The sequence below is a fragment of the Charadrius vociferus genome, unplaced genomic scaffold, assembly GCF_000708025.1.
Source record: "Charadrius vociferus isolate BGI_N301 unplaced genomic scaffold, ASM70802v2 scaffold136, whole genome shotgun sequence".
Lineage (NCBI taxonomy): Eukaryota > Metazoa > Chordata > Aves > Charadriiformes > Charadriidae > Charadrius > Charadrius vociferus.
The window spans coordinates 4307687-4332807 of NW_009648960.1; the positions used below are offsets into that span (position 1 = coordinate 4307687).

General features: G+C 35.7%; 1 protein-coding gene across 1 annotated transcript in view; it reads right to left on the reverse strand.

Annotated features, from left to right (window-relative positions):
- Positions 1-227: 227 nt before the first annotated feature.
- Positions 228-25121, reverse strand: part of NCKAP1 (NCK-associated protein 1) — a 59516-nt gene continuing 34622 nt past the window's right edge. Inside the window, exons 19-32 of the mRNA XM_009887603.1 lie at positions 23258-23377; positions 22824-22963; positions 21501-21632; positions 19832-20050; positions 19353-19483; positions 18855-18952; positions 14888-14981; positions 14090-14172; positions 13634-13714; positions 9943-10036; positions 8744-8860; positions 4794-4903; positions 2015-2104; positions 228-1389 (exon numbers count right to left, since the gene is read on the reverse strand). Coding sequence (XP_009885905.1) covers positions 1273-1389; positions 2015-2104; positions 4794-4903; positions 8744-8860; positions 9943-10036; positions 13634-13714; positions 14090-14172; positions 14888-14981; positions 18855-18952; positions 19353-19483; positions 19832-20050; positions 21501-21632; positions 22824-22963; positions 23258-23377 — 1626 coding nt within the window. The 3' untranslated portion in view covers positions 228-1272. The remainder of the gene's footprint in view (positions 1390-2014; positions 2105-4793; positions 4904-8743; positions 8861-9942; positions 10037-13633; positions 13715-14089; positions 14173-14887; positions 14982-18854; positions 18953-19352; positions 19484-19831; positions 20051-21500; positions 21633-22823; positions 22964-23257; positions 23378-25121) is intronic.

Sequence of the window (25121 nt, forward strand, 5' to 3'; positions counted from 1 at the left end):
CATGCCAATTTGCACGACTGATAAAAAAAGGCCTATTATACATCTGTCTCAGTAATGTCTTGATGTTACGGTTTTAGCAACACTCTCCTGTTTTATGATTATTTCAAGTTTCATACTTTAACAATACACTTATTTCTGTGGGTACAACTGGCATCGCTGCGTACTATATAAATGCTTTTCTCGCTTTATTATGTAAAATTAAGATATAAAGGATAATGGCACTAAACTGACACTTTTTACATTGTTTTTAATTCCTTATTCCAACTTTTTACAAGATTCACTATCGCAGAAGCTAAAAGGTGAAGGATTAAAAGAAGTCTTCACATAAAAGCTCTAAGGATTGATATTTAATGAACTGTGAGATGTAAATCAATGCACAACAGCACAGTTTAAGCTTAAAATACTAGGATAACATTTATATTAAAAATAATTCACCTACAGATAATACAGTCTAGTGTTTATTGTATGTTATGGAAGGTACACTTGAATTTCAAAAATTTAAAACATATAAAAAGTGGTTAAGGGCTAACATTTTATCAACATGTGATAAATGTGTAAGAATGTTTATTATACATCAGGGTACAATGGTAGTGTTAATGCCAACAGGGCACCACAGAAGTTAGTTTAAAAAAAATTTCCACTATGCTTTATACAAACAACACCACTTGCTGTTGTTTAAAAGTATCGGGAGAGGATCGCTGTCTGAAAGATAAGCAGTCCTATAAGATTTTTAATGTTAGATAGTGTCATAGTACATACATTGGTGAATGTTTCAAAATAAAACTAGAAATGCTGTAATTACTTCACAGAAATGCACATCCAATATTTGTTTTCAATAAGAACAATAGGTACAAGATTATAACTCTCCCTATATGAAATAATTTACACACAGATGAAAGCTACACTATCTAAAATAATCACTAAATACATTTTTCTTTTGGGAAATAAACAAGCAATTTTTCTTTTGCATGATCAATATCAAAAAACATATAGCAGAAGTAGTATTTTTTTAAACATAACTGATGCTCTAAAATAAAAAAAGGAAGAAATGAGAAAAAAGATTTTCCATGAATGTGCAATCTAAAATAAACCAAGCTTATATTGTAGTACAACCATATTAAGAAACCACTGATCAGAAATACAACTTTATGGAAAAAGTTTATAATCCACAAAACTGTTCATCAGGCCATAAAGTAAAATAGCTCCACAGTTTACAGATAAAACTGAGGCCACATAGATGCGTGCTATGTCTTATCTCCAGTAGGTAGATACTTAGGCAGAGGATGTGACACTTTGTTTGTAGACAGCATGGTATGCATTTCTCAGCAAGACGTAAGGGAAACAAGACTCCAAGAGATCCATTGTCAGGAATGGAGACTCCTGCACAATCTGAAAAATACCAGAAACGCACGGTTTTGCAGAACACCTTCTACTGTCTGCTGCTGCTAATTTGTTTCATGGAGATACTGCTGGTCTGCACCACCACAACAACACTCACATATTTCTCAGCAAAAAGAAATAATACAAAGTTTAAATGTTGGGGAGAAACACATTTCTATAAACTCATCACTTCTCAAAACTAGTCATTTAGCTTTCCCATATATATAGACATATAGCACTCCTGCCACTTCCAAAAGATACAGAATACTGAAAGGAAAACCACTCAGCCAAGAGGATTTTCCCCACACACACTCTGAACAGTGCTTCTTTAATGTGAGATTTCATTTTAATATTGTATGTACTACATGATCAATGAAAATGAACTGAACAGTGTGATACAATGTTCTAGACAACAAAGGACGATGGTAAAAATGTTGGTAAAAGTGTGTGTGTGTTTTGGGGGAATTAAAAAAATTCATTTCCAATATTAGAATGCCAGGGAGAATGACAAAAATTAATTCCACTGGTTGATGACCTACAGCACATGAAGTGACACCGAACCCTCTCTTGTTGAATGATACAAGGTGGAGCCTATTCCTTAAGTTAATAACACATAAAATAGACAAAAGCTTACCATGTCTAGTAGTAGGTAAACAGATTCTCTGTTCCTTGTAGTAGTTTTGTCCGTCTCCTGGCCAATCTTCAGTAGACTAGATGATGCAAGCTACATAAAAATGAGTATTTCAAAGCAATTAGTAAAACAATAGCAAAATAGCAGAAGCTGATCAATGCTTTAACACACAAAAACTTTCTGAAGAAATCGATATCTTAGGCAGACACCAGGGTGTACTAGTAACTACAAAGGAAAGTAAGTAATCCTGAATACATGAACCATCACTGGGCTTTAGTCTCAATGAGCCATTTTTGTTTATTTCGAGCAGCGTTTAATAAGCAACATGTACTATTTTAATACAAAAAGCGAAATAATTTATTGCAAATAATTTTTGGTTGTTATCATTGGTTGACCATTATGAAGTCTACAGAAATCAATGACGGTACTTCCATGGGATCAAGATCTCACTTTCTCTGTCCCTCCCAAAATGCATATAAACTTACTGCATTTTGATAAGATTCAAAGTGGGTGGAGTTTTTATTGTTTGAAGTTATACCCATTTTGCAACAGAAGGACAAATTAAGTTTTACTTCCTAAACTATATTTTTAATTGAAGAAATCTCATCCTAAATGTAAAGGAATAATTCTTTATCAGATCAGGAGCAACCCTACAATACTAGTTTTAAAAGATATCCCAGAAACTTGTAACATGTACTTAGGTATTTACAAACTCAGGATGACAGAATACAGTAAAATACTTAATTTGCAGATGCATTGTTAACCCATGTTTTCATGCCTTACAGAAATTCTTTTCAACTTTCAGATGTACAGTCATCATTCATGTCTTTGCACCAAGCAGTGGCAACATGCCTAAATCACGTTTACCAGAAATGAATTTTAACTTAAAATGTTAACTTGAAAATCTAAATCAAGATTCTTCTTGAACAAATTCTGTCATTAATCAATTTTTAATATAAAGTGAATGCACATACTTCAAAAATAATCTTAGCACATACTCATCAGTATTAAATAACCTAGCAATTTTTTTTTCTGTATTTAATTGACTTTGACAGGAAAGCAGATCATCCCCAGCACTACGTTTTCTTCTTAACAGAAATGTTTTTCTTTCAAACTAACAGTAAATGATATATAAAAGGTGTTAGAAAAGAGAGATTATCAAAATATCTGAACCTTCAAGTCATGGTCTGTGCAATAAAAGCAGTGGCCTGAAACCAGTTCGTAAACACTGAAAAAATGCAAACCTCATACCAAAAGTGTTTTTACCACATGAAACTATACTGGTTTCCTTCACTTGTCAAATGTATGCAACTTGACACAACCATTTCTCTTTCATCTTTTACAGCCAGCAGTTGCATTAGACAAGGTCAATGGCCAAAGGTTTTTTTTCTGTTTTACCAAATGCAAGGAACTTCCAGAAATGAAAGATCCTTTTAAGGAGAAAAAAAAAAAAACAACCCGAAACAAAACGCGTTTCTGTGGACTTCCAGTTACAGAAAGTTACCATTATCTCACCCCCCAGTAAGTGCATAAGGCACCTAAAATAAGGGGGGGGGAAGGGTGTTTTGTTTTTTTTTTAATATGTATTTCAAGGCCAAACAGCAAGAAACAAGAATCACTCAAAATCAGTAGTAATTTTTAAAAAGTAAAGTGAAGCTGCCATTTTAGCCTTTAGTTTCCCTTCAAGTATTGGCTAATTAAGAGCCACTTCAAAAATTCTATTTCTACTCAGGCAGCACACCAAAATGTACTTAAAATGCATCACCACCACCTAAGGGCTTTTGATTTTTTTTTCTAACCATCACTAAGGATTTCAGAAGCTTTGATCTTCAGCCTCCTCTAAAGCATAAAAATTTCTCTCCCCACATATCCCCGTAACATACCGCTATCAGACAGTTACTGTTTAAGAAGGGCAGACATGTCAAAAGGTACAACTCAAAAGGCACTCTGGAGTTACCTTCTCTGAAAAAGTAAAATAAACTGAAGAGTCAGACACATCATGGGAAAGAGTCTGCTAGACAAAATCTGGATTTTATAGGCATTGCACGTTTCTTTTCCCTGTCATGTGCCACACACGTAAGAGACAGCATGTGCTAAAATACTAAAGATTATACTGAAAAAAACCCCCAATTATGACACTTGTATTGATTTGCTACTGTTACTTTCCAACATCACAGAGATGACTATTGCTAAATGACTACTACTAAATTTAAGCTACATATAGACTTGCATTAACATCACGCTTTTCTCTTATACACCAAAACGAGATTTTTATGAAATCAATTGCACTGTATCCCAAATTAATATTACATTTTCCACCTGAATTTGAAAATACTTCCTGAAGTCAATAGCTATTTTTCTTGTTAGGATATGGATTTTAACCTATCGCTAGACTTCAAAAAGTAATTTGCCCAGACCTGATTTTTTCCTAATCAAAATCAACGCTGTATTCTACAATAACTTTAGTTTCTCTGCAGTCTATAACTACAGGAAAATAAGTAACATTACAATCATTATGAAGCAATATTGCTATTCGACTAAATGTTGGTTAATCAATACTCATCCATACCAATCTAAATCTTTATAGTACACCCTTGTGATTAAGATTACTCACAGATGATTGTCGCTGTAAAGGTTAACACTTGCAACGACAAACACATTGATAATTTAATGACAGCACTGTGCAAGCTAGATTATATATAAAAACAGATTAAGGGGCATTAGAGGGTGAGCGTTCCTCTCTTTTTAGAGGATCTAGCTCTAGAAATGAAGTTATACATACGGCCAAAAATTCTTTAAGACGGTCTTCAATGCTTCCCTTGTGGATGGTAAATAAAGCTGCAGCTATCTGGTTGATAGCTTTTGCCAAGCAATGAATGTTGTTGCAATGCCCTAAACAAAAACATATACAAATTACCTCAGCATCACCTTTAAAAATGACAGTATTCTTCAGAAAGCATCACCAAAGAGTAAACAGACTGTCACAACAAAAGATCAACTTTTAGCATCTTATACAACGGGAGCAAAGTACTGGGTACTTTGAACTTGGTATCAGGAAAGCAACCAGAAGTACAGATCTCCCTTCTGAATGCTGTAATGGTGACAGCAACCTGACAAAGATCCCTGTGACTTGTAGAAATAAGGAAAAAATAACATATTGGAAGTTTATATGGCTTCTACAAAACTTGAGTATTACCACTTGACTAGGCTAAAAAGCCACAAGCAGGAGTTTTTCTAGCTAATTGGCTATTTTTCTCCCCTCTGTGCAAATGAAGAAGTTGTCATGCCCACACAGCATTCACCCAAGAGATTTACAGGAACTCAAGAACAAAACTGTCCAATTGCTAAGTGCTGTACATAACATCTTGCCTAAAATTAACCCAGGCTTCAAAGGCCTGGAAGGTGATTAAATGACACCAGTTTTCAAAGACAGCAGAAGAACTCCTCCTCAGTACCTCTTCCAGGCAAATGAAGTCAAATCTACCACTTTAGAACAAAATTAATAGACATCTGGGCAAGTATCTTGGGGAAGTGCTGGCATATGACAGGAGGGGGGTCTTTGAAGGAGTTAAAAAGCATATACGCATGCGAACACTACTGATCCTGACCAATTCTTTTTGACCACTGCTGAGCACTGAGCTCATTTTGTCATTCAGTCATTTATCGTAACTCCAAGATCATGCCTGAATAGTGAGGTCAGATAGACCCCATCACTCCACATGAGAAAAATTAATTGTTTTCCCCATGCCTATCGCTATTCTTACTTAAAATGAATTTTATCTTTCATTTTATTGCACAATTTACTCAATGTCATAATATCTATCTGCAGCTCTTTACTCCTCTAATAGCATCCATAACTTCACATGATATGAAAATTTTCTCACCTCGCTCTTCACCCTCTTTCTGGCTGGTCTATGAATACGTTGACTAGTAGGTCCCAGCAAAGATCCCTGTGGATCTCCACTAGCGGCCCCCTCAGAGCTGATACTCCTACTGTCTCCTATTTTTTAATTAAATATTGCTGCATGAATATGCTAGTCCAAAAAAAGAACAGATCACCACTTCCCTTGAGCATCAGTCAAGAACATCTGTTCTGCTTAGTTCTGCTGATTTAAGTTTCTATTTGGTTTTGAAGTGGCTTGATTTTTTGAAGTTAACTTCATTTTTATGTCTCAGAGACTGTAGAAAAAGCATCTGCAAGGGAATTCAGCTGACAAATTGTCTTCTAACCTGTGAGATGCTTCACAAGTTAGAAAAGTCTATGTCTCTTGCAGACTACTGCTCTATTCTAGCCTCTAGATGACACATTAGTCCTCTAGCCTGATATTTGACTAGCAGTGCAGATTTCTTACCGAGAACAAAAGTAAAAATCTGTGAGAGTCTGAGCCTTTATCTAGGGCTAGTGGAAGAAACAGGCTTGATCTTGAAGTAGGCAGAGAGAACACAGACATTGCTAAAGCTGTCCAAGAACTGTCTGTATTTGGGAGGTACGTCTTGCCAGATTAGAAAGCTGAAACTCCTTCAAATCTGTGACTTGCTGATGGATAAATTCAGGATTTGTCCAGGGAATGTACTTCATAAAAAGCAGCCTTTATTAAGTTCTCATTCTGGAAATAGCATCTGTATTAACTGTCTAAAGCCATATGTTCTACAATAAGAGCAGAACATGAGAAAAAGTAATATTATGCAAGGGAGGCAGGACTGACAAGGTCTATTCTGTTTGTTCAGTTATTTTTGTAGAGTGAACATATTTTATATATTCCTTTTGCCAGACTCTTTTCCTCTTAATAAAAAAGAGCCCACTCAGTAAAGAATTGCATAATACAGAGGCCACACCTCATAAAAGCAGTAGCAACTCCTAATACGGGCTTATTTGAGTTCTAGATGTAACTTCTCTCCAGTCAGTTTTATGAGATCTTATTAACTGCACTTACTTTAAGAACCCACTTTGAAACAGGCTTTGTCTGACTTCAGGTTAAGAATTGCTGGATGTAAATGAAATCACAGAAACTGGAATATTTAAGCTACACGACTTAACAGGCAGAAGACAGAATTATCTGTTTCAGCCCATTAAGACCCTGAGGGCTAAGAGGATCCTTGGAAGAGAAGGGAGTTTGAGGAAAGCAAACCTGCATGAGCTCTAACCTGCTGGAGAACTTCCAGCTAGCCTGACTCACATTCTTAGAAATAAATTTGCAGAGGGGTGAACGTGAAAATATAATCACTGTTAAAAATTTTTAGTACTGTCTCCCTAACAAGTAGTGTACGTTTTGAGACTCTACAGTAGGTAAGATGCTTTCAAAGAAGAAACTGGTAGCAGAGAGTGCTTCCAGAGGGTTTCCTTTACAAAACTTTTTTTATAAACAAGTAATATTTAAGAGATGTGGTCTTAAACGTGCATAAGCAAGTCCATTTGGACTGAGTAAAAAGAACCAACCTCTCTGTCCTTTAACAAGCAAGTTTCTACTTGTGCCCCTCACCAATCATGTGATATTCCCTGCTCTTGCCTATGTTCTGATATTTTCATTCAGGTTTTGACTTTGCAAAAGCTCGCAAAAAGCCGTAAAAATACTGTGAGAGTACAGACAACATGACACAACTCTGCGGATTACAGATTGTTCTCCCTATTCATCAGAAAAAGGTGTTAACTTTAAAATTCACAACTTTTAAAATGAATCTTCAACTTCTAATCATTGCATGAGAGATTTATCCAACTTTTTCACAACTAGTAAAAGGCTACACTATCTGTTTAAAATGAAACTAGAGTTAACAAATCCCTAACATCTCAAAATTGAAGAAAACATTGATTAACCCAATTTAAAACAACAATCTCGGGTCTCTCAAAAAATGTGATCTGCATACTAGACTAAAGTGATACATAAGCCTTTCAGAGTTTTTGGTCTTTTCGTGGTACTTTAAATTTTCAGAAGTCAGTTTAGACATTCTTTGCGAGTTAAATTTTGACTGGATTAAAAATAATGCAACTTTGAAAAACAAAAAATAGAAAAAACACGCTGTACCCAGTAAATGGATGCAAAGTAAACATGGTCTTTTATGTGAGCCATGCTACACATCACAAAGGAAATAGCTTGAACAGCTGAAAGGTGACTTTTGTGTGTGTTGGAACAGTTTTGTCAGGTTTGGTTTTGTTTTGTTTTTTAAACTTAATTTTGTCTGAAAGGGAACTTTCTTTTTGTGGATTACATGCGAAGAATTTCCTTGAGGCAAAGATTTTTTTATTTTTTATTTTTAATAAAAAAGTTAAACTACTGTTTAGGATATAATCCTGTGCACAGCTTACACCTTCCAGATTCTGTTTTCAAAATTTTATGCTTAGTAATATGAACAACATATAAAATATAGAAAAGACACCTTGTATGAGTGGCCCAAAGCCAATGCAAAGATTACTAAGACGTCTATAATAAGTCTCACACTAATGTATGCTCTAGCAATTCCACATATTAGGACGAGATTGCCCCCTACAGTATCTGAACTGTTCTTAAAATCTCAAGTAGAAGACTCATTTTTCATAGAAAGTTATCTCAAACAAGAGTTAAGTAAATGCTTTTTAAAGTAACTTTCAGAAGAACTGTCCTGGATTAGGGCTACAGTGATTTTTAAATTTTGTTCACTACAAAATATAAGTAAATATTTGAAGCAAAATTATTCAAGAAACCACCAGGACAACTGAAGAAAGCATTCACAGGAAATATTTAGCCAACTCTACATTACCTTCAATGGCGGGGCTATACTGAGACATCACGTTACTAGCCAAAGTCGGCAAGGAGACTGCCACGAAGACCATGAGAAGGCAAGCAATTTTATATTCTTCCTCTGGACTAATGTTTTCTAAAAAGAAAACAAAAGTTCTTTAATTAAAGAAGTCATCTTAAAGTATTTCCTTTCAACTGCAGATAGTTTAGAACATAAAATGTTTGACCAAACTGAAATTTGAACCCAACAAACTCAATGTCTGTACCGCAAAAAGAGGAACATTATGTCAGTCTCACCAAAAGACAAAGGGTGGAGATTCAAAATGTCCAGTTTGTTATCTACAAGAATGAAGACAAACCGCTGCCATCCTATCACTTCTAACCATTTAGTTACTAAGACTTTAATATGCTGAGCAGAATAGTACAGGGGGAAAAAAAGCAATAAAGTGCTCAGTAAGGAAGATAGGGAAAAAAGCTGAAGACGACTGTCAAAAATCCCTTAAGAGTGCTTTCATGCCTTCCAATCTGCCAGAGTAAACAAAACCGAAAAGCTTAGACGGTGGTGCTTTAAAGCAAATAAGAGGAAGCACTATGTATGTTAGAACATTAACATGTTTATTTTACCATGTTTCTCCTTGTAAGCTCCATGTTAACACTTGTATAACACACCCATAACACAATGTTCTGAAATTCATGAAGTGCGTTCAGCTAGCATTTCGGCTCCTAGTGCCTGCTTACGTGACAGATTTGTTAGATCTGTAGAACCGAACTGATCATGCCCATAGTTGTTCTCAATAGGGTCTTATTTTCATTGTCTCTAAATTACAGCAGTTTTCACCATTAGCTATTAAATTCCCTCAACGTCTACTCGTTATTCTTTTCTAAAGTCAACAAGTTAATTCATATGTGGTTGAAAAGATTCTCAAGCTAACACATCAGTAGGCAGCAGACACAAATAATTCATGTTCTTATGCCATTTACAGAGTTCAAAGGAATACAAAGGACCCAAGATACCAAAGTCTCCTCCTAGCACTTAAAACACTTCCATGCCTGGCTGCAATTATGTTTTTGCTCCTCCAGCTTTTTGGTGTGTTTTTTTGGGTGGGGTTTTTTTTATGTGTGTATGTGGGGTTTTGGTTTGGTGGGTGTTTTTTTGGTTGGTTGGTTGTTTTTGTTTTTGTTTTTAACACTTAGATTTTTGAAGTTGTAACTTCTTACCTGATTTTTGGGAAGACAGTGCCACGACCAAGGCAGGATCAATCTCACAAGGCAATCCAGCAGCTGAGGACAGTTCGTATACATTCATTGCCACCTGAGGACCAGAAGAAAGATAATTACAAAAAAAGACAACATTGAATGCTTTTTGTGTAAACATGATGAAGCACAGTTTTGCTGTCGTGTTTAAAATGTTCACATTAGGGTTTGAGGCACTAAGGAATTTCAGAGACTTGGCTAAAACAAGATAAAGAGACTCTAGATTTTTGTTTGTTTCTAACCTACACTGAACAGCTGGGTCAGTACTTTGTGTGCTAAATCATAATTTCTTTTTGTCAAGCCAAACGAAGCTTGTATACTTTTCTACATTACCTCCAAAGCAAACATCCTGACTTCCAATTAGCTGTTTCCACATCTTTCTTCACTGTTCAAAGGAAACTAGCAGATTTTCTCTACCAGATCTAAAGTATCAGCTAACATCTGCAAATATACCATTTTTAGACAAAAGCCAAAAGTCACAATGTGGTGAAGTATTAGAGTAAGGCAGAAATCTTACAGCATTCAAGTTTGATACAGATTCAGTGTCTAGTGATTCCAAGTGCCAAGAATTAGACTCTTAAGTGGCTCTAACACTCGGAGGAACTGATAGCATCTTGACAAACATTCAACACGGTTATTCTCTCTTTTCCCAATTTACCTTTTGGACAAAGTATGTGAAGCTGTAAGTTCAGATGACTCTCTGCAAAAGCAGGTTTATACCAAATACAAAGGATTATGGGGAAAGCTAGCAATGTGTTTTACTGCCATTAATATTTGAAAAGATTTACACTTTGCCCATAAATTTTCATATATAGTTGGTCAGCTCCATGTAGGGGATATTGTGCAGACTATCCTTATTCATGTGCTCCAGCATGACTACCCAAGGGCAAGTTCTGATATGAAAAGCATACAATGCTGTTTGCACAGTGCTATGCTGTCAGCAGGGCATACGACATTAGAGTCAGTACAATCCTGCATTAAAAGTATTCCAGAGATCTGGATGAGAGCTGGTTCACAACAAACTGGTTAAGGAGCAACAGTGGAACAAATACAAGCCTGTTTCTAAAAGCCTGTAAAGACATCACAACAATTTAATATTAAAAATAACCAAATAAAAAGAACAAATACCCATTTTCCAGTCACCCCAAATCATAAGTTTCAAGGATATTAAAATAAAAATAACATTTCATAACAAGTATTTATTTCATCGTCAGCTTTAAAGCTATTTATGCTTTGCTTGGTAAATTCCATACATAGGAAATGACTATGTTATTATGTCCTAAAATATGCCCAGTTGGGCAATTGTACCAATCCATTGTATAAAGCCTTGTAAAGATCTGTCTGTTGACGTGCCTTCATTTAAAAAAATAAAATAAAATTCTGCCTTACTGTCCCAAAAGAAGCCTTTGTTGCCTACAACTGCACTGCTGTATGTGACAAGGCCAGAAGAAAGCTCAAACAATAAGCTGCTGATTGTCCACAGGGCTTAATTGCTAGCAGGCACATAGCACAGTGCAGGCTCTTCCAACAAGCTGTTTTCAAGACAAAGCTCTGGCAGAGTTGCTGCGTAGTTCATGTCAGAGTTCCCAGTATTCCCAGTAGGCACTATGTACAAGCCTACACAGGTTTGGCTCTTTCTCCATGCACAGTCCTCCAAATTTATGCAGGCAAGCTATGTACTCTCAAACAAGCCTACATGGCATCATGCCACACCACAGGATGTGACATCTATGGTTGGTATCACGCAAACACCACCATGGTGGACTGTACCACAGCACTTAAATTTTATTTCAGACACTTCGAACTAGAAAAACACACACAAAATAGGTGTATTTAATAATAACAATGGAACTACAGCAGGCCCAGAGAAGGCCAACAGCCAAGTATTACATGAAACATAGGCAACCAGGTGGTGTTACGTGGCATAAGCCAGGGAACAGTCCTCAGCATGGTTTTATTTAGCAGTAAATAGCTTTTTTTTTTCCCCATCCAATTATTCCAGTGACTGCAAATTACTCCAGTGACTTCCAGAAGAGAAGCAGCAAGTACTATGCTTCTCAAATCTGCTGATACAAACGAGTCCAGTGATGTCTTTAGACATCCACTGAGATGTTTAAAATTATCTGTGTTCAACAGCTTAAAAATATCAGCGGTAAAATACTATCTTCAGTGATTACTGTTGCAGCCTTTATCCTACCCTATTTTTCAGCATCCCTATGATACCAGAGAGTTTAAGATGCTTTCTGAAAAGATCAAGGAAAGCAAGCTATGAACTTCCCTTCTCATCTCTTCTGCATGCTGATTCCTGAAGTTCAATAATGGAACACAATGCTTTGGTGATCAGTGATTTTCTCTACCTATAGGTGAGAATTTTAGGAAAGCTCTTCTTGAGAAGTGCAAAGGCAACTTGCATCATTTTGATATAATTTTTATCATGAGCAAGTATCCTTGAAGTTAATTTTCCATAGCATTTCCACAGAATTCCTCTATTCTGGTATGCATTTCAATGTTTTCTGGGACATCAAACACTCATGACTGGTTTATCAGCACTGCAAGTTTCCAAGAGCATGTGATTACATTTTGGAGTGAAATAGCATATGTGTGAAATGTCAGTAACATATCATATTCTTCATGCAACCTCTGACTCATTTTCAGACAGACTGCTAAACTGTATCTTCTGAAATCATGAGGCCATAATGGACCATAATGGACTCTGAACTGTTCTTGTAATGTATCCACCATTATGGACTCTGAACTGTTCTTGTAATGTACTTTTAAAAAGGAGAAGTTTTTTTTTTTAATTTAGTGAATCTTCACACACAACAATTTAAGTTTCTTTCCTCAAGAGTAAACAGCAAAGTGTAAACCTCAAGTTCAGGAATAACAACATATTCCAGCCCTCAAAAACCGTACTTTGCTCAAGAGGAGATTTCTTAAAATTGTTTCCGTAAAAGTGAATCAAGAATTGCACAATGCACATCCCACTACACATTCTCTGCAAATCAAATTGCCACAATACCATTAAGAAGCTTTCAAACCTTCCTAGGCTCCAAGCTGCAATAAGAGATTAAAAAACCAGCCAGGCTGCAGATACTGTGCATATGTGTCCAGAAGGTATATGATGTACCAGGCAAGGGTTTTTGGATGGAAACAAACTACTGCTCAGAAGCAAGCCACCTTATTTAAGCTGCTAACATTTTTAAGCATTTCAGATGGTGGATTCACAAGAATTTTCAACTTAAGGTCAAAATCACACTTGTAGCTATTACATGCAACCACGTACACAGAGTCCTTGAGACATCTAGTTTTACCAGTTATGCTGCTCACACCACAAAGCAGCTCAGTATTCCTCCCTTTATCACTTAGTCATGTTTTAACACTTGATAAATTTTGTTCTTAATTCTTTCCATGGAAGTTCTCAAATGTGATCACAGGCAGCTAGACACTTGTGCTTATCCTGTCAGTTGGTTGGGTTTTTTTCCCCCAGAACGTTAGGAGTCTGCAGATGCACAACCACTTAGCTCTTTAGGGGAAGAAAAAAAAAAAAAGTGTTCTTGGTTTCTGGATTTTTCACACTAAGCATGAATGTCTTGCCCCTTACATATTTTCAATAAGGTCCTAAACTGACTCCAGCACCCTTTGGGCCAAATATTACCTTCATGTCAGTCTCTCTTGGAATGTGATCTTTAAAGTCCTCGATGGAACTTACAAGGAAAGGAATGTGGTAGGATAATACCTAAGAGACACAAACACATACAGAAAGAGAAGAAAATAGTTCCCACGTTAATGATCAATTAGATACTACCATTATTTTTCTAGACTTATTAATTTTTTAAAATGAGTATTTTATGCATATGAATTTGTTTGCAGATTTAAGACATTAAAAACTTACATGTTTTAGTGTAACATTTAGCTGAACAGTACTCAAAAAGTAGATTCCCCCCACCAAACTTGCAGTTCAAAGTTCAGTTATGACTGAGTATTGCCATTTTACCCAAATGCCAAACTTTTAAGAGGTAGCATTTCTAAATAGTGAAGCTTCAAATATCTTATCATTCCATTAAATTAAATACAATGAAAATTATTTGGAACATATTCAGTTATTTCTTACATCTCGAAGTGCTTCTTGTGCCAAAGACCGAAAAGACAAGATAACCCCAATAATCGTCATTCTCTTCAAAACACTGTCAACAGCTGAAGAGAAAGAAGAACAATAGCGAACAAGTTGATATTTACAAGCTCAATTCTTCAAAAAGAGAAAGACCACATTTAACAAAATACTGAAAAAATGCAAGGTACTGAAACAATGGCATTCCTTAGAAGAACCAAAATAAACAGTGCTTAAGCAAGTTTTTATAGCCAAGTTGACAATGGGATTACTAGGTCTATCCTGTTAACCACTTCATGGAATGAACCCTGTTACAACACAGCTGACAATATTGGATGCTAACATTAGTTCTGTGTCTTCCTGAGGCCAAAAATGACTCTATAATAATAAATTTTGTTAAAATGACTTTTGTTAAAAATAATTACATGTAAAAATCCTTCCAAAGAATGCAATTTACATTGGGATGGAATCAGATCAGAAACGTGTCTCAAAAGCCTGTTTTCTATTCTATGGCTATGCACCCGGTAGTTATAGCTATGCGTTACCATCCCTGAAGAGAAAAAAATGCCGAAAACTCATCACTACTACAGTGCCCACGCGCCAGTTAACACTGAAATCTCATTTTGTCTGGACATAAGACTGCAAAATTTTGAAAAGATGCATCAGTTTATATGAGCTTGCATACATTTTGCTGCTTTTATACACTTAATATGGAGAAATTATTTTTTCTTATTTTCTTTACAAAGACAAAGATAAAAAAACAATTCTGTATCTTTAAGTAGGACCTTGCTAGTTACCCACATGATAATCTTTTAAAGAGTGCTGCCATCTGGTCGGGCTTATCAAAGCTGGTCCTCATTTGTGTTAGAACTTCAACATTTTCCACCACAAGTTTCTACAAGAAAGCAAGGATTCAGGTCAGCTATAGATTTCAGTATGTTAACAGGATAAATACATGGTTTATTTCAGTCTGGCAGAAGGCAACTAAACTCACAGAATACAGATGTACACATTGTGTTCTTAATGGAACTACAATATCAGCACTATCATCAGGTACTACTCTACCCAAAAACAAGCTCTGACGCAAAAGGCAGAAGATAAAAATCTTGTTCCAAGGGGTATCTATGTTCAGTAGTGTGTACAACTTCTTAAAACAACGGAATGAAACTTAGTAAAACCAAACAATTAGCTCCTCATGCTAATTTAGATAAGAAAAGTATATATATATATATATCTCAATAAAAACGCAGATCCACAAAGTCGTTCATTCTTTTCGATTGCTCCTTTCACTAGTTATGTTGTAAGGATTAGAAGTTAAATGTTGGTTAAATCTGAAAAATGGAACGAAGAGTTTAAGAGTCAGATTGTTACATCTCAGTGCCGTTTACTTGAAATTTTCTTCCATTGCAATATAAAATAAAACCAAAGACATTAATTCAAGTCCCAACACCTTAGCCTGAAGCAGTTAAACTCAAGTTCAGTATTTTTCATGACAGTTTGACCAAAAGAAAAGAAAATGTGTTTCTGTTTCTAATTTGTAACAGCTCTCTTACGTTTACTCTAATGTTAAAAGTTGCATGTAATAACTTTCCTACAAACACTCCCCAAATATGTATCAGATTTAAATTTAAATTACAGAGATTGCATAATCACATCTATAAAATGTCAAATCCAAAAAGGGTTTCTTGCTAGCTGTGGAACTTATGTTGTACAAAGTAGTATTTTTAAACTCTCTTCAAGCAAGAAAGAGGTAGTTTAGTCTTACAAAAAAACATTTCTGCAGTTTGAATGCAAAGTACCCTGTTTCATAAATGGAAAATATGATTCTCTCTCTCTTTAGGTAGCGGCTAAGAAAATTTAGAGATCTTGTGTGCTTTTCAACACTAAATGAAGAAAGCATTTATCTTCTTTTAAAGAAGACTTAATTTAGTGCCTTGTATACTAAATAATATCAAGGTAGAGAAGAACTGAAAGATGGAGGAAGAAAACAAGATATTCTTGATTGGGGGTGGTCTTCCAAACTGATTAGTAATAGTTTTGTTTTTCAAGTGGATGCATTCCAATTCACCTTAATTACTAGGCAACACAAATAAAAGGAGCAATGAGGGGGGAGCAGGAAGAACTACTATTCATCATTATAAGGCTGGAATGTAATTTAAGATATATCATATAAAAGCTAAGCTGAGGCATACCTGCAGGAACCTACTGCTAAGGATCTGAGAACATTTAACCTTTGATAATTCTGTTAACTGCTTTAATTTTTTTTTTACTTTTATTTTACTTTGCTTCAACCCACTCTGAAAACAGGGCAAAACATAGCAACTGGCAAGCAGGGAAATTAAATTTCAGAGTAAATATTCCTGTGACCACAGCAGGAGAAAAAAAACCCCAATACAACTTAAACTATAATGCTGCTATGAAAGAAATGGCGGTCTGTGTTTACTCCCACCTCCTAGTCAAGCAGCCTGTGCAAAGCAGATCTGTCCAACAGCTTAAACCTCTCAGATTCAATTACACTGTGTCACAGCCATGCTATTTCATAAGCTCAAGTCTATCCATAATCCACGCAGTCTTCCCACTTTCATTCTTCTTATCTTCAGTGAGGAGCAAGGAAAGAAATAAGGTATACAAGATGCAGCAAGCTAACCACCTCCACGAATGTGCACATGTGCACACACACAGAAACACAAGACGTACCTCTATGCTGAAAGCCAAAGCAAAAGTGGTTTGCACAGAAATCAAGATGGGCAATTTTAAACCAACTGATGTGTCAGAACTTGGCAGATGTGTGACATTTTAATCTAAAACCCTCAAAGCTCTCCAGAATGCAAGATTGAAAGCAATAGCCCACGCACATTGTTATCGAGTCAAGCTTTCAGCTTTACAAAAAATAACCAGCATATTAGTTTAAGATTTAAAAGGAACAGGCTGGAATACAGTTCAAATAGTTACTTAAATGAGGCAAACTTCCCCTCCTCGTTCCAGTCTTACACTTCAGATATAAAACCAACACCTGGTCCCACTGCGGGAAACAAAGCAAGCATGTTGAACCCTACTTTTAATAAATTCCCCATTCTATCCTCTTGTTGCTTCCTTCCCCCAAACGCAGATGTTTCTCAGTGCTCTCTTGCTAAGCCAACTGCATCTCAGCCAGAGATGAACATTTTATTACTCTTTTTTCCCCCCTCCAAATATGCGGTCTACATTATGTTCTGCTTATCCTTAGCAGTATCAGAAAACAAGTCTCAGGGACAATTTAAAGTTGCTTTTTTAAAAAAAAAAAACACACAGAGCAACAATATCAATCATGCTGATTTTGAGGATATGTGACAACTCCACGGTAAGCGGACCAAGACAGCAGTAACCAACAAACACCTGCCCAATGGCTTTGTGTTTTATTTGAAACATGACCGATGTCACTTTGTGCATAGCCAGGAGGTACAGAATTTAACCTTAAAATCGTAGCATTCTCACCTGGAAAGTCTCATTCTAAAACTCAAAAGTTGGTAATGGGCATAAGGAATCAATTACCCTGTCTGGCTGGTCACTCAGGTCAGGGTGGCTGCATGCCCTTGTGGCAGCTGGGAGAGCACGAGCACACCCTCTCCTTAAGCTGTGACACTGAATAAAAGGCTTTAAATCTCTTAGGACATCATACATCCTAGCAACTCGGCAGCACCACAACTCACAAAGTTTACAGGGAGAACAGTATCTCTGAAACTGTAACATGGAATACATTAAAAACACACACTTTTAAAGGCCTGGTATGCTAACAATAATAAATCATTGAAGAAAAAAAGGAAAGTTCCTTAGATCTCTTAAGAATTCATGTGCATTTCTAAAAACACAGCACTCATGAATAGGTAAGAAAAAAATCCTTATTGTAATTAGTGGTTAAATAAGTTGAAGATGATGAGATCTAATAACTTGGAATTAAATTTGGAAACAACACTAAAAGAGTAAGTCATATGAAAAGCAAATATATGCCAATTAGTGGCATTTTAATAGTATGACTATCCTGGTAAAGTACACATTATAAAATTTATTAAAACTTCTTTCAGAAGAGTTAATTACATAGGCACCAAGTGCTTCCCCTGTCATTGTTTGTTGTTTTGAATATACATGCAACTACCTTCTTTGACATGCCCATATTTCCAATTTTTTTTTCACAGCACCAACTTTATTGTTTGTTTGTGTTGCTGTAGGTATCAGGTTAATTTATGAGAATACAGACATTTATAATAAATGGATCCTGTTCAGCTAGAGGGAAAGATATGTTTAAAAATGAGGAAAACAACAAAAAAAAAAGGCCTAAAGTCTCCCATCCAAACTGAACAACAGATGCTAACACACATTGTAAAGATAGTAAGTCCTTATAGATTACCAAGATATATTTGAGATTTTCATGCTAAATTTTGCAAGTCAACAAACTTGGGTCAGCACTTTGCAAGCACCTTGAGATCTTGAAAAACATTTCTCTTCCCATTGATGATAAAAAGAGATCACACTAGTAACTTCGGCCATCTAACACAGAAATCAACAGAGCCTGCTTTAAGTCCTGCCCATTCAGCTGGTGAAGAATGTGGGATACACACATAGTACATGTGCAAACGTACTATAAAATAAGAGTAAAATTCACAGCTTTATCAGTTTGTTTGATGCAATCATTTCAAAAAGGTGGCATGCAGAAGCATAGCTATTAAATATCCTAAAGGAAGCTCAAACAGAAGACAACCCGCCTTCCCACCCACCAGTTTCCCAAGGTTACCTTAAGCTCAGCAACCTGTGAAGAAATGTGCCACATCAGACTTTCACTTAAGAACTTCATGCCATATGGTCCCAGAAGTTCGGAAAGAGCTCTCATTTCTGAGAAATAAAACAGACTGTTCTACTTCAAACATTCCTTCTTCAGTTATTTGATGCCCATCATGTATCTAGCAATAGTGTTTTAATTGCAAAAATATTTTACCACAAAACAGAATTTTAGGTATGAGAACTTGTATTGCAATAGAACTGAAGCAGCAGTCACCAACACACCATACTCTTATCTCTGTAGCTCAAATGCAACAACCCTACTTTGACCAAAAATAGGAAATGCAAGCTCCCTCAAGGCAAAGATGAAGAGCTAATAAAAGTACTTAAAATACTACTGAAAGTTAACAAATGCTGTCTATTGCAGAATGCTCTAAGAGTTAGAGTTACTCCAGTCATTCAAGCGTACGATAACTATCCCTCACAAACATTCAGCAGAAACATCAAAATATACCTGATATGTCAGAGTACTCCTCAGCATTAAATGTCAATTCATTTTCTGTAGGCAAATTCACAAATGCCTTCATGGCTGGAAAGTAAGCTATGTGACCATTGCTGACTTGCCGTAGCAAAGTTTCCAAATACCTTATCAGAAAGGGAAAACGTTTTAGATGAAAAGACACACGTTCATCGCTGCTTTATACAGATGAAGTACACTTATGTGACAAAGGACAGCAAAGCCTATAGACTAAAGTTTTACTTTCGTAGTTCAACTGGTATCTGTATCTTACTCTACATCTCCCCCCTATAAAAATAGAATTTCACAACAGGCAAACTTTAAAGTGCTTTTAACGGATATTGGGAGAAGTAAACTTGTGATGTCGGAAACTTTAGAAAATTTCAAACAACTTCATTTCTCCAATTCCAGATTTTTAATTAAATAAAAAAATAATAAAAAAAACACTTGTAACAACTGTTCCTATAATTACTTACCAATTTGTGTACAGACTGGTAATGGTTGGCTCACCATGACTATCCAAATGCTGGGTTTGCTGAAGCAGAACATTGTTAAATACTCGTGTAATGTCGATCTGTACATAATTTTCTATTGACTGGAGGACTGTCATATAGGCTCTTACACTGGTTAACAGCTCTGAAGGCTTTGCAATCTCTTGTGTTGCTTGATTATACATAGTCATTCCAACAATTGACCTTTTAGAAACAAAAAAAATTGGAAACAAATATATTGCATTTATCAGTAAAATTAAACAGAGACAAAGATGCAGATATAAAAATAATTTTATATTCAAAAGTTTTTGTCGGAATACTTCTCCAGTCCGCAGGTATAAAACTCTAATCAATGAATATACTACAGCAGCACTTCCAAAAATAGTTCTAGATGTCAGACAACTGTATCCATGGTTCCAGCAAAAATTTCATGAGAGCGTAAGAATACTCACTGAGCATTTTTAAAATAAAGCTTTTTTTCTCCCCCATATATAAGGGCAATCCACAACGTGGAAGACTTATATTACAACTACTTTGGTAAATAAATTAAAGTCTTAAAATGCAAAACTTGTGGGAAATGCAAGAGCAACGATGTATTACAGTGTTCAAAGCATATTAACTACGCCAAAAATTCTTTGACCAAAGTTGCTGTCATAGTTTTAATTTGAAATATCTGTAAAAATATCATATAGCTATAATTAAGTTTGAATTGAAAATATCCAAAGCAAAACTTCTATCTTGTGTTGCTTTGCTTAAGTATTTAAAGGCATGTCTAATTATCCTGCGATATTAACTATGCTGACTGTATTTAAGTGTATAAATTCTGCAAGACAGACCATTTCATCTCTCTTCTTTCTGCCTCAGCTCACACAGTATTAAAAAATATATCTCATTTATCTTGAAAGATCTCATCTCTTTTGCAATACAGATAGCTCTCCTAGAGCATGTATTTTTTCAAAAAAATTACATTTCAACTGTTTTAAATAACTTTTCAAGGAAGTTATCCTAAGCTCTGCTTTCAACAGCTAATACGTCTCAGCAATTATCTTGTAAGTGGATAAAAGGAAATCACTTGGTAGATAAGCTTCAGATATATTTGTATACAAATTTAAAAACTTGGGTATATGTTAAGTAAATAAATAGGAATCTTATTAATGGAAAACAAATCTCCCTTTAGCAAACACATGTATTGCTATCTTTAATCAAAAAGTCAAGAAATTGCAGGGCATACTTGGATTTGTCCAAATTCTCACTATAAATAAAACCAGGCTTCTAGTAATAGATGTCCTATACATCAGGCTAGCTTTCAACCTAGATCAGAACTACACAAAGGACTGTATACTCCCTTTCAACATAAATGGACATGGACTTTACTCAGTATCTCACTGAAATGCGGCCCTCAGAGCAAACTGTAACAGGGCATCCTTAAAGCAAATAAAATCTTCTTAGGAAACAAATACTTCTTGTAGCATTCATTTTAGGCTTATATAACTGTATAACTTAACTGTCATTTCATTCAGAATTTGAGTTACCAGTTTCAGAATCCATCCTTTTAAAAACTAGTTTTCTGTAATAAGTATACAATACTTCCAATGTTAAATCAACAAAGACTTATCTTGTATATGAATACATCTGTCTTTACAATATTTCTTACTTGGTAAAGCGGATTTCCAGGTGAGACGTTAAATATTCTCTTGGGGTAAACGTGTGTTCCCAAACCACCATGTTCGGCACGTAATTGATTGAGAAGCAGAGTTCAGAAAGTGCAGTGTGCAGTTTGTCCAGGCTTTAAGAACAGTCAACAAGAAATTAAGACAAATATTTAATGTAACGTAAGTATATTATCATAGAAAGCACACACTGGATTCAAGACACCTCAAGAGCAGGTACAGCTCTAACTCTTGCCTTCATTATCTTTTTCTGCTTTGAAACACTTTTCTAGCTTATTTTATAAGTGGTATTTTGGGTAAGAACACATCCTACAACTGCCTACTGATCTGCATCACACACAGTGATGCGAGAGATGTAATTTTTTTTCCCCTTGAAAAGAACAGTCTGTTAAGGTGGCTCTTTCCTAACTGAACTAAGTTACACAAGTAATGTTTGCTCATAGCAAACTACTGAAACTAAAAATACCGGTGGAGGGAATCTTAAGCTACAAGTTCTCTTCCCTCAACTGCTCTAATCTTTACAGTTCTCTGATGTTTGGTTGTTGCAACTGTAGCAAAACCACTTCCCTTTCAGCAGTATGCGTGTTTAGCAACTCTCAGCCACTGCACTAAACATTTATTGTTTCCTTTTCTTCGCTTCCTTCCTCCTCACGCTTTTATCACTCTACCATCTTGTCCTGTGATCTTCCTTAACAATTATCTTCTACCTTTTCCTCCCCTGTCATCTCTTCCACCCCAAACCGTATCTATTAATCTTTCTTGTTATCTCTTTCAGATTTTTTTTAATTATTTTTATTATTTTTCAATTTTTCTATAGCCATTAACAAGGAAACCCTTCCCAGTTGGTATGGGCACTGGAGTTTCAACTTCATCCCAGCAGCTGAAGGCAGCAAACAGCCTTTTGGCAGCAAGAACTTCCAGCCTAGCCTACACTTTACCTAGTTAAGAGCGTTAAGCAAGGCAGAATCGAAGATGCTGTCCGCTCCTTGGACTCCCACAACATTTCGGACGACTATACAGGAAGCCTAACTACAGCACAGGCATCCTTTCTGCTTGGGAAAGGGAACAGCCGAGGGGATAAATTATAGAGATAGATAGATAAATATAAATTATATTCCTATTGCTTTACGTAAGAGATTTCAGGCTCTATAGAAAGCTACAGAAGCGTCATATGCTCACAGGCTACAAAGCTGTTTTATTTACAGTCAACTAAACTTACTCAGATAAATGAAGCAAGAAGCATTCAACATGTAAAACACACATGTTTTGACTTGGGATTCTAGGTGAAAGGAATAGAAGAGACTTACTTTGTCACAACCAATCTGTTTTTCCTCATGCTTTCTACTCCTGGTTTCTCCCTTTCAGGTTCTCCTTTCTTTCCAGTCTGTTTTTTTGACTTTTTATTCACTGCTTGACTGATGGTTTTGGCACAATGCTTTGGCAGCAACTAGCAGAGGGGAAAAAAAAAAAAAAGCCCCTCAAATTAAAATCCAAATTCTTAGCAGCCATGTGATATAAAATAAGCTTGTGGTCCAGGTGAAGACTTCATCACACAAGTAACATGTTCTTTCTTTGACTACTAATATAAGAAGTTTTCCTCAAACTAGCTCCCATTTTATAAAGAGAAAACTTCCCCTAAACAGGGAAAAAGAGGTGAACAGGGAATATAACCATAAAAATTCAGAAAGCTGAACAACCTAGAAAATCTCAGGAGAATTAAAACAATCACAACTACACTAACCTGATCACTCAGCGTACATTGTTCTGTGCAAATGTCTGTGATAAGATTTCGAGCTTGCTTAGCCATTTCATCCAAGAACATGTTACACAAGGAAAGACTACGATCTCCAATATGATGTCGCTGTTAAAGAGGGAAAAAATGTTCAGTTTCCTGTTAGTCTTACAACATTCAAACAACACACACAGTACTGAAGTTAATGGTTCACTAAATCATAGAACTGAGGTATAAGAAATAATAATTTATTAGTCCTTAATAGTCCCAGCTCCAGGGAATTTTTTTTTTCAGAAGCAACTTGAACCATGAAATGTTCAAAGTCAAAATTGCATATTATCATTAAAAGTATTTTGCTTACTATATTTTGCAAAACATTTCTGTAAAAGGAAGCAAAATGAATTTTAAAAAGGTAGGTTTTCCACGTTTAATTTTGGAACAAATCTATTTTAAAGCGTCCAGCACTCAAGGTTTCTGTGAATCTCCTCTTCCTTGATTTGTACCGGTACTAAATCTATGAGAAAAAAGCATGCAACTCAAGCTTTAGAGAAAGCACAGTGTCATTCACATCACTGAAAAAGTCAATAGTGAAGCTCTACTGCATTAATTTCTGGATTCAGCTCCTTTTGTCGCTGGATCTGCACAAACATAGCCTTCTGTCTCAATGAAATCCTTCTTTCACCACTAATGTTTACTTTCTAACAGCCACACTACCACACATTGTACACAGTACAGCAAAGATTATTTTTCCAAGATGATAATAGTTACCAAGTCATACAATTCAGATATTGAATTTAAAGTTCTGCTGGTTGTGGCAAAATGTGCTTGCTGCAGCTGAATTCACAGTAACTAGCACACAGTGGACTTTGGCTATTGACTCCTTACTGTTAGTATAGTTGTTCTGAAAGACATCTCTTATCCTGAAGGGAAGCTTTCCTGGAAACTTTTTAGTGGTTGTCTAGCATAAATAGAGTTTGCAGCTGTTTAAAGCAAAGTATACAGGGAAAATAATGATGTAGACATATATTGAGATAAAGTGTAGCAGAAGAGGATTTTAAAAACATTAAATCCTTTAAATAAGAAAAATAAGAAAATTAAATAAGAAAACCCCACATCATGCCTATTTCAATAGATCTTATTCAGCTGCTTGTTTCAGATGAGCACTGTTATGAATGAAAACACACTTTCATGAGCACTACACAAAATTGGCCAAGTTAACCCCCAGAGTAATTCCAAAGTCAATGGCCATACAGGAAATGTACTAAAGGATCTGTTTCATTACAACAAAAATAGAAAGAATTTCCTCAGAATCAAACTACTTCCTTTAACAAAGGCTCCATTTCTTTAAACAACATTCTGCATTTTTTCATTTCTAATTCTAACCAAAGAGGGCTTGCATTACCCAGTTCTGACCAAAACGAATGCTTGCATTATACTGTGTATCACTTAGGATTTTTCTTTTTTAATCTTACTAAAACCCCACTATTTATAACAAGCCTTACAGAACTCCTAACTTCCTTTTTCCTTTTCATAACTGTTAAGTTTATAAACCACGTGAAAGAAAAACTATTGCTTGTAAATCTTCATAGGCATACAAGATTTATTAGCATCTAAGCCTGAATGATCCCAGAAAAGAGTCATCTAACCTTTGTACCTCATTTAATCTTTCTCTAAAGCAAAGATAACACTTACTCACTTTGTAAAAGAATTTTGAGATCTAGTGGTGAAGAATCACATTAGAAGGGGTATGGACGAGTTTTACTTCCCTTTATACTACTCTCCTCCCTCAAATCTTACATTGCCATAACAAACACCTGTTTGCAGTGTTCAGCTCTAGTATCCTCTACTTTAAATGGGAGATGAAAATAACTAA